Source organism: Ricinus communis, chromosome 5 (genome assembly GCF_019578655.1).
Source record: "Ricinus communis isolate WT05 ecotype wild-type chromosome 5, ASM1957865v1, whole genome shotgun sequence".
Classification (NCBI taxonomy): domain Eukaryota; kingdom Viridiplantae; phylum Streptophyta; class Magnoliopsida; order Malpighiales; family Euphorbiaceae; genus Ricinus; species Ricinus communis.
In genome coordinates, this window is record NC_063260.1 from 16,569,604 (window position 1) to 16,580,355 (window position 10,752).

A 10,752-nucleotide genomic window follows, 5' to 3' on the forward strand; every position below is an offset into this window, starting at 1 on the left:
GCCGGGTGTGAGGAACTAATAATTCGAGAGAAATTCTTTAAAAAAAAGGGAGAATTTTCGCAAGATACAAAAGAAAGCTTCTAGGGGGTAATCAACTAAGTCCTTGTGAAAAAAAAAAAAAAAATCACACTTATTTTCTGCTTTTCAATTTATAAAAATCTTTGATTCATCCTTCATTTCAAATCACAAGATAGCCGCTTAAGGGCCCTAAATTTACTCTTAATTCCGTGTTCTTTTGCATCATTTTCTCATTTTCATCACACGTCACAATTTAATTTCTATCTGTTTTCTATTATTTTTCTCTCTGAGCCCCGAGAGGACTAACCTCGCGCGTGTTCACCCTATGACATAAAACCTCAAAACATTCTTTTAGATTAAGACTTATGCCCTAAAATCTTTGATTGGAAAACATTATATGACATTGCAGTTAGCACTGCTAGAGGCTTAGAGTACTTGCATGGTGGTTGCAATACGAGAATTGTGCATTTTGACATAAAACCTCAAAACATTCTTTTAGATTAAGACTTATGCCTTAAAATCTCTGATGTTGGTCTTGCAAAGTTATGCAAAGGAAAAGAAAGTATCATATCAATGTTGGGTGCGAGAGAGACTGCTGGATACATAGCTCCAAAAGTGTTCATGAGACACTTTGGAGGGGTTTCTTACAAGTCATGATGCTTGAAATGTTTGGCGGAAGAAGTAATATTGATATTGGAGTATCTCACACCAGTCAAATGTATTCTCCAGATTCGATTCATAAGTATCTTGAATCTTCAAAGATTTATGTACTTCACGCGAATATTACAGATGAGGAAGAAGAGACAGTTCGAAAAGTGATTATTATAGGTTTGTGGTGCATTCAAACCAATATATCAGACAGACCATCAATGACAAGGGTTGTTGAGATACTGGAAGGTAGTTTTCAATCCTTGCAAATTCCACCAAAGCCTTTCTGCAAGACCAGAGTACTCCTCTACATTATCATCAACACCATATTTATGTTTACAGAAGGATGAAGAAAAGGTTTTGTCTTTAGCTGAAGTTGAATTAGCACGAAATTAAAATTATAACTGGTTATTTAAGACTTCTCAATTTATTTAACTCTGAAGGTTTGCTATATCTAGCAGATGATTATTACAATACTAATGAGGCAATATTGAGCTAAGCTCCCTTCCTAGAAGGCCAGTCTAGGAGTTTTCATCTGGCTTGACCTAGCATTTGTGATTGGTGGTGCCTCCTTAATAACCATCACTAACGAGGCAATATTGAGCTAAGCTCTCTCCCCAGAAGGCTAGTCTAGGGGTTTTCATCTGGCTAGACCTAGCATTTGTGATTGGTGGTGCCTCATTTAGTAAATTTAACTAGTTCCTAGACGCTTTCTTTTCGTGAGCACCAACATATAAACTTAGAATTGTTACTAAAGTTATACGCTTGTCCCATTTACAGTCTTTTATCATAAAAAATTTATGGTAAATTATGTTCAATTCAGAAAATTTAAACACACTAATGTTTTTAGTAATAAACTGTTCAATATTACTTTGGTGTACCAATGCAATGTGAAGCAGGCAGCATGTGACCTGGAACAGATGATCTATTCTATATCTGGTAGATTTAAAGAATAAAGACAATGGATAGGTTGATCTTAGAACAACTACTAAATCATAGAGCAGTGGCTTCCTTTCTGAATGGGACAAATTTACTAGCATCAGTTTACAAAAAATACCAGTTGAGTGTAAAATACATTGGGTGTCAAATGATTTAGAAATAGACACATGATTCTGGCTTGGAACTAAATTGTTTAGCAGTTCTCATCTTTTTTCCTGCACAGACACAAAATTTTATTATTCAACCTCACTATCTTAGGGAGATGAAAGTTGATACGCAATGAGAATTATTAATTACCTTGTTCTCTTTTCCTTCAAAGAAAAACCATTTTCTCATGTAACGTAGTTTCATTTGGTCGCATTCCCATCTCCACTGTCTTGTAGAAATGAGTTGTAGCACTTGCTAAAAGTTAGAAGCGAAATCCAGTAAGTAAAGACATGTATTAAAATCTGCATAAGAAAGACACTTCCATTTCACAGACAGCATTTTCAAGTTAAAGGTTGAGTTTTTGCTGTTTCACCTTTTGAAATATTGGATGTCTTCTGTTAGCAAATAGAAAACTTGCTGAATTCTTGAAATCAACAGCATATTATAGTTCTTGGAATCACTACCTTGATGGAACCGAGTTATTGAATCAACATCAGATTACAGACTCTGACAACTGTAAAAGCAGGTTTGTGCAATATTGGCTTCCCAGCAAGCTTTGTCAATAATACCTTGATTTCATTTTAGGATGCTTCAGATAGTGAAAGCCTCTCAGTATACTATGATCTCCCCTCACTACTGGAGCTTTCCAGCAGTCAGTTCAGTTGTGCTACAAATGGCACCAGTAGCACTGGTGACTATGCAATGAGTGATTTTGCTGCAGTTGCAGTGGGTGCTTGCTTGAGAATGCGCAGTAACAGTATCAATGTTCATGTGTGTCAACCTAAGGTGTACAGAATGAGTCAGTCGATTTGGTTACGGCTCTAGACTCTGGTTTGTGTTACAATGAACTGTAGACAAAGTTTATGTTAGATATCATGAATCATTTGGACATTGAGGAAAGAATGGATTCACTTGCTGCTGCTCTTATCAGTCATTTGTATCCAGATGTAGTTTATAGCTTTTTCATGTTCTTTCCTCAGATTCCTGAAGCTGTGCCTGCAGAAGCATCAGTTAAATAACAGTAATTAATGATTGATGGAGCAGAATATGGACCAAATTCTGTATCTCAGAAGCAAAGATTTGGCATCTTCAGATTATCAAATAAGAAAGAAAATAAGCTGCTTCATTGGACTCTTCCCTTTTATTTTCTAGAGATCTTGCTTCACTAGAAATTAGAAAAATATCATGTAAGAGAATTTATTATTGTAAACATAATATTGGGGAAGACTCTTTGGAGCATACCAATTGGAATTTCAATTCTCTGATTGAATGCTGCCTCTGATATGCAAAGAACCTCAACGACTGATAGCCATATTCCATTCATCATCCAGGATCCCAAAAACGTAAAAAATAAGTAAGCAAATGAAAGTGGAAAAAAGAGTTTAGGGTTAAAACAATTTGCTATCTTATGATACAAATTGATCTCACAAGACCAAGCTAAGTAACAAATTAGGAAAAAGGCAAGAGCTCCACTTACTCCAATCCTCTGCATTTCAAGAGATCTACATAATGCCTTTCTTTTAGTCAAAAGATTATTGAGAAGCCTTTGGGGACGTCTATAATTTTTTCCACGGTAAATTATTATTGCATGACCTTCTTTCAGCTTGTCTATTGATACCAAAATTCCACCAGTTTCTGCTTCAAGAAATTTCGCAGTACGAATGACCTGTGCAAACATTCTCTGCAGAGATATCACCTTGACCACTTCTCTGTGTTTCCAGTGCTGATGTAAACCTTCTATAACACCATCAAAAACCCCACGCCTACCTGAAGCAAACAGTAAATAGAAAATCTTTGACTACACATAATGCAAGCATTTTATGATTGCTTGTCATACGTGAGCCAGTTCTGCGCACAAGCTCTATAGTTCACTCACTCAATGATGAAAGTAACATTCTCTTTTGGCTGATCTGTAAGATCATGCACCAAAGAGAATCCACAACAAATACAAAGATGCAAGAATAAGGAACCAAGCATCATAGATGCAAAATGTCATATATATATATATATATAGCACCACTCTTTTTCCTTGTGTCTGTGCACAAAGAATAGAAGAAGCACCATGTATAAACATATTATACAATGGTGCAATGCAAATTAAAAAGAAAATAATCTTATCTTCAAAAAGTATTAGAAAGACACTAATGAGTACTGCTGTGGCATCTCAAATTTTATATCCTTCTTTCTTTTGACTAAAATGCACTAGATACCAAGTTTCCTACATTGCCCTTTTCTCTTCAACGCTTGTAACAAAAAGAAACCAAAATTACAACTACGTCTATATAACAGAAAAGTGATCTACAGAGGATCTATAAAGGAAGAAGAAATTTATCTGGAGACTTCAGAATCAAACAAAAGACTAATCAATTGAAGATTTTAAAATAAGCCATTCTTACCAAGCAGTAAGCTACTACGCATCTTCAGTCCTATCTTTCTTAGGCATTCTCTCTCTTCTTCTGTCATCATTTCCAGGTCGGCATCCTGGTCAGCTGGCGCCCAGGCAGAATTCAACTTTGACAACTCCCTAGCTGACTTCTCTATCTTGCTTTTAAGCTGCAAAATTCGTGATAAGTATTTCCACAAATGGTTTAAGTCATGATTAAATGAGATGGAAGAATAAATCTTACAATAAGAAGCTTGTGCTCTTGGATTCTCAGTTCTCTCTCTAATTTTTCCTTTTCAGCTTCTAACTGAAGTTTAGAGTCCCTATATCCTTTTGCAAGCTCCTTAAATCTGACTTGTATATCCTGGAATTCATTTAAAGTTCCAATTTTGGTAGCTTTTACCACTAGTTCATCGTCCGTAAAAGATGTTTCAATTGCCTTCAACCTTGCACCTTCTTCATTCAGCTGGCATATTTTAAGCTCATTTTCCCTCTTCACTACCAAATCTGCAACTTGGCAAGGAAGAAAATCTTTGCCTCTAAAAAGTATTATAAAGAACTTATTACGGAGCAATAAAACTCCTCCTGTAAGATGCTGCATTTATCACATTAATGTTAATTATACATCTAAGAAACAATTTAAAAGAACAGACAAGCATGAGAGCGGCAAGTAGCAATATAGCATTAATATTTCACAAAAGATACTTAGGCAGGCATACCAGCCACGAGTTGAGCCACGGAAGCAAACATTGACACTTCAGACACAGAAATTACGTATCAAAGGCTCTGGTATGGATGTTATCAGTACAGCAATGACTCACAGAAGCAACAAATAGCAGAACATGTGATGCTTAAAACAAGGAAGATTTTCATGTGAAGATAGAAAAAGTGGACCTCCTTAGCTCAAGTTACAGGCAACAAAAGGTTTTCTATACCATTCAACGACAATATGCATAGGCCTTGGCTTTGCCTACAGAACAAATAGGATTGTTATGTTCATTCACATATAAAAAATTCTTCACGCAACCATGGATGTACAATATTTGTAGGTTAATATGCACTTTAAGTTGAACTTGCCTTCAGCTCATTTGCCATTTGCTCATTGTCAGTATTTGGAATTCCCCACTTTACAGCAATCTTAGCTATAAGACTCCTTTCCCACAATTTTAAGATAGCAGCAGCTAACCCTTGAAGTCTTCTGTTCCTCCCTTCATTAAATAAGGAAAAGGGAATTATTAATAAATCCTCGAATATGAGAAATTAAGTGCCAAAGCCTCGGTGCATAGCCTAGAATATCCAGTGCCACTGCAATAATTCAATCAAGTAATAGTTGCTCTGATATTATGAACCAGTCTTCTAAAAACATTTCCAAACTATAACTTTAAGCATATTTTTGCTGCAATAGAAAATTTGTGTTCATTATCTTATTACATCAGTTATCTTATTCACACATATGCATCATTTATTTATCTATGCTTTATCGGCTGCTTGCTCACAGTTATATATTTCAAGGACAAAATAAGTATGCATTTCTCTTATTGAAACAGCAACATATAAGTTTATTGCTGATAAGAGTACCAAGGACAAAATGAGTAGGTAGAGCATAAGCAAGCTTCCTCAAGTACGTCAACTCGTCGTCTTTCAGCTTTGCCCTAGCATAATGAAACCTTGATGGAGGCATAAAACCAGCAACCACTTCTGGAAGCAAATCTGCATCTACTGGCAGAGGCTTTCGCATCCACCAGTCAACAAAACGAGGTCCCAGGCCATCCAGTAACCTATCAGTTTCTCTCTCAAACAAAGATCCATTAATTGTTGGAGTATTAGCATCGTCTCCTATAAAGATGCTGGTTGGTATATATTCCTCTTCCCCGTCCTTGCTGCCAATTTTTTCATCCATGGTACTGACATGAGAACTTTTTGTCAAATGATAATTGCATCCTCTATATATAACAAGGGAATCTTTCCTAGTCCAAACAACCAAGCCTCCAGTCTTCAGCTGATAATGAAAATAAAATAGTTAGAAAGTGAAATATGAAATTCCACATGGGCAGAGAAAACTAAGAAGTAATACTCCAGAGAAACTAGTAGCCATAATAAAGAAAAATAAATCCATGATAGTACTCTAGAGAAACTAGTAGCCATGATATAATTCGGACAGAGAACTCAGAGATCACTTAACACACTTAAAAATCCAATAGAAAATATAGTAGCAAGTCTAAAGTTAGATACAAAATCTGATTCTGTGCATAGTCGTTAGAAAGAAGTACCGATTAGTGCTCTCCAAAAATTTAATCTCATATAATAAGGTTCACGGCCAACTAACAAACCAAAACCAAATAGTGGTAGCATAAGGAACTCAAACCTCCACAATTTCTCTTGCTCTGTCCATATTCCGACACAAAGGAAGATCAAATTTAACCATTGCAAGCTCATTGTTTCTCCAAGCATATCTTATCTGATCAACTACACTCTGTGTCACCCCAGCTTTCATCACCTTCACCCATTTCCTCATTTTTGAAGCCTCAGTTCTTAATCTCTCAAGCAACTCCTTTTCAAGAATCAACTCAGCCTTAGTTACAGCCTTCTCCTTCTTTATTCTCCAATACACAAACTTCTCTTCTCTCTCCCAAGGTTTCAACTTTTTATTAACACCAAAATCCCCATGTTCTCTAATCAGACCCAACTTTTCTCCTATCTCAAAAGCCTCAGAATCGAGTTGGGTTTTCTCATAAGCCTGAGAATCACATTGGGTTTTCTCTAGAGCTTGATTCTCTTGCAGTTGTTCAATGCTCTTAACAATCTTTTCCATTGCTTTTTTCCCTCTTACTCCACTTTCTTTACCTGTCAATACCTTGTCAGATTTTTCAATATTTGCATTATTTGAAGAGTTTTTGTTTCTGGGTTTTGAAAGATTAATTAATTCATGAAGTTGGAGAAGGAGTGGACCCTTCATCCATGGAGCTGTTGGCACTTTAATGGGGGCATTGGATTGGGAATTTGGGACTGATAAGAGTGTGAATTCTGTGTTTTTGTTGGTGGCAAATTTAGGATTTTGGGCATTGTTTAAGCTACTTTTGTTGGTTGCTGGATTTAAAGAGGAAGCAATGGGATTGTAAGAGAAAAATTGGAGGAAAAGAGCAGAAGGCATGAGTGGTGAGCTATGGTAGTATGGTAGATATTTTTGCACAACTAATTTGAGTTTGTTTTTGTGTTAGTTTAGTTTCTTCGCTTTTTTTATATATTTTCTTTTGGTAAAAGGTCAAAAAAAAAAATCCTTTTAATTTATTAAAAATGTCCAATTAAGTTCTTGTCTTTTTCTTTTACTCAATTAAATCTATTTAACTTTTATAAAAAGTCCAATTAAGTTTCTCTCTTTTTTGACTAATTAAATTCATTAACTTTTATAAAATGTTCAATTAACTTCTAATACTAACAGCGTCCAAAATACCGTTAAGTGTAAAAGTCTTATTATTTTGAGAATGCAAATAATAACCACACTGAATATTTTAAAGTCACATTTATATCATGTGAAGAGAAAAAGTCACTTCTTCTTTATTTAACTTACATTATAACTCTTACAACTATACAACCTCATTCTAGGATTAATCTCTCTCTATGAAGTGTGCATCTTTATAGTTTTATTATAAAAACATATTGGAGGTGGTAGGATGTAATCTAACTCAATAACTTGCACTCACTCTCACAAATGAGCATGATGAAAAAGACAAAAATGTTACTGTTATTTAAGGTGAGGAAAGAAATCACTACTTTTCTTTATAAATTAGGACTTATAGATACTAATTGTGTAAAAATAAAGAAGAAGAAATAGTTTTCTCTCCCTCATGTGATATAGACGTAACTTTAAGATATTCAGAGCGGTTATTATTTGCGCTTTCAAAATAATAGGACTCTTATACATAACGGCATTTTGGATGCTTTTACCATTATAGACTAATCGGATCTTTTATAAAAGTTAATGGGTTTAATTGAGCTAAAAGAATGATAAGAACTTAATTGAACTTTTCTAATAAATTTAAAGAATTTTTTATACCTTCTACTCTTTACTTTCTAGTAATTTTTTTTGAAAATTTTTCTGATATTATATGAATTTTATTTATTATCATCTTGATTCATTATGGACAAAACTTTAATAAATAAATGAGAAGAATAATCTCTTTTTATTAGAAGAATGTCAATTAGCTCATGATTGAAACCGTACATCAATTTTATGCCAATGATAATATACGGCTAAAAATGTCAATTTACCACTTAAACTCGAAATTTATTAATTTATTCAACAATTTAACAAAAATAGTCCATTCAACCTAATTAAAAGATTTATTTAATATAAAAAAATTAATTTAATTTCTAAACTTCATGCTAGTTGTAGAATTATATAAAATCAAATTATTTTAATTTTAATATCTTTTACTAATATTATTTAGTTAAAAATAATTAGATAACATTATTAATTGAAAGTTATGAATTAAATAATATTTACTTTAGCTAACAATTACATTCTTTAAATTTTTCTAGAAGTTAAAATATATTACAATTATTATTTTATATTTTTTATATAAATCATGCATTTTATATATTGTGTGATTATTTTTTATTTCATATATTTAAAAAATTTTGATAAATAACTATCAATTAAAAATGGATTTGATTGTATCTCTTGAATAGGTTAAATTAACTATTTTTATTAAGTTGTTGAATAAATTGGCTAAAAAATTAAAATATGAGCTAATTGCCTTATTATTCCAAGCTCATGGGATAAATTGGCACTTTAACCAATAATATAATCACATCGATAGTGTATTTAAGAAAAATGCATCTTTAGGTCCTTAGATTTTACAAATTTGTTTTAATTGGTCCTTGTACATTTATTATGTTTTAAAGAATAAAACATTTATTTTTGCAATCACGAGGTCCTTTTTTAACAAACTTCTCTATCAATTGCTTTACATGTTAGTAAAGTTAAATTCAAAAAATCTAGGTCAGCTTCACACCTGGGATATATTATAAATCTCACTTCTTTTTAAATAAACCATAACTTAGTGTCATTCTCTTAAAAAAAACACTACCATAAATACTTTCAATGTTAGAAATTAATATTAAAATATAAGTAAAGGGGTAGCAAAAATAAAACAAAAAAATTTTAAATCCCGCTAAAGATCTCATTAATGTAAAGTAATCATAATATATAAAATAAGTAAAAGATAGAGAAGGCTTACAAAGAGAACTTTCAGCCAATCCAAGGAGTGCTTCTTACTTTGTTGATTCTTGATTCTTCGAGAATGATTGATGTACTTAAAGCTACTCAAATGACCAGTTTCTTTTGGTGATCTATACAAGCTTTTAAGCAAAGATCTCTTAGACAACTTTTAAAAGATTGAGAAGAGATGTAGGAGATTGAAGGTGTAACACCCGGAATTTTTACATATTTAATAATGAGTTTTTATTTAAGTTAATTTTAGCTTTATTTTTATTCGGTTTAATTGGAATGATTTAAATACAAATTTTGAATATTCATGTTAGATAAATAAATGAGTTATTTTCCATATCCAATTAGTTTGATTTTTAAGGAGTTAATTAAGTAAACTATTTGAGAAATGATTATATTTTGGTTATTCAAATTTTCCCAAATGCATATTTATATAAGTAAAATTATATATTGGAAATTTATTTTGGAATAAGGATTGAAAGTATAATTTTATTTTTAGGAGGGTTTAATGGAAATTTGTGAGTTAGGTATTTTCGTAAATAAATATGTCGGTCAGGGGTATTTTTGTAATTGTGTATTTTCAATAATTCGGTTTTGGCCCAAATTAAATAGTTAGGGGCTTAATTGAAAGGCTAAAAAGAAGTTTGGGGGTTAAATTGGAATTCTGCAGGATGAGATTGTAAGTAATTAAGGAAGTTGAGGGACCAAATTGTAATAAGGAAAAGTTCGGGGGCCTAATGTCGATATTGAAAGGAATGGGATCGGGGAGAGAGAAAGTAGATCGGGAGAGAGAGAGAGAGGGTGATGGCCGAAGAAGAAGAAGAGGAAGGCGGCGGCGTGCATCGTCGGTGGCGGCTTGTGGTGGCCGTCGGAGCGTCTGGCAATGGAATCGCTGGGAGCGGCCCGAGGGCCGCATTTCCCGGTGTTGGTGGCCGAGTCGAGTGGCGATCGGCCTCCCTCTGCAAGGGCTCTCTTTTGGCGGCAGCGCTATGGTGGTCGGAGACGGAAGATCCGGTGGAGAGAGAAAGTAGGGGACAGCATTTTCGACTTTTCCCGAAGTTCGGCCGGAGGATGGACGATCGGAGGACGTATCCCGACTCTATCACCAAGCTTCGCATTGGCACCGGTTTCGTGGCTATCGGGCTTCGTTTGCAAATCGACGGCCGAGATCGTTCCTAAATCTCTTCGGATGATCAGGTGTCGGATCAGAAAATCGGTAGCGGCGATCGTCATCAGCGCGTCGTTGTGAGTCCGATGGTGTGTTCAGATCGTCGATCGGACTCGAGTTGACCGAGCCGCCCCTGTAATTTTCTCTGGCTCGTTAATTTTAGAAATTCTTTGATTTTTTTTTGTGTCTATTGATTGTATTGAGTATTTGATGATATTT

The 10,752-nt window shown here is 34.1% G+C and overlaps 1 protein-coding gene across 5 annotated transcripts; it reads right to left on the reverse strand.

The window, feature by feature from the left end:
- Nucleotides 1–1,636: 1,636 nt before the first annotated feature.
- On the reverse strand, nt 1,637–7,350 carry LOC8261445 (chloroplastic group IIA intron splicing facilitator CRS1, chloroplastic). Of its 5 annotated transcripts, none has more exons than XR_007215969.1 (11): nt 6,501–7,350; nt 5,714–6,134; nt 5,213–5,343; nt 4,380–4,730; nt 4,149–4,305; nt 3,230–3,519; nt 2,995–3,054; nt 2,322–2,748; nt 2,126–2,212; nt 1,903–2,007; nt 1,637–1,820 (listed from the first exon to the last, which is right to left on the reverse strand). XR_007215969.1 is itself a non-coding variant. In XM_048374505.1 (8 exons), the coding sequence occupies exons 1-8, from the start codon at nt 7,284–7,286 to the stop codon at nt 2,716–2,718; spliced, it is 2,229 nt and encodes a 742-aa protein (XP_048230462.1). In that variant the 5' UTR covers nt 7,287–7,350; the 3' UTR covers nt 2,120–2,715. The 5 variants fall into 5 exon arrangements, 2 of the variants coding, with proteins under 2 accessions (XP_048230462.1, XP_048230463.1); XR_007215968.1 differs by having other exon boundaries at nt 2,126–2,216; XR_007215967.1 differs by having other exon boundaries at nt 2,126–2,748.
- Nucleotides 7,351–10,752: the final 3,402 nt, after the last annotated feature.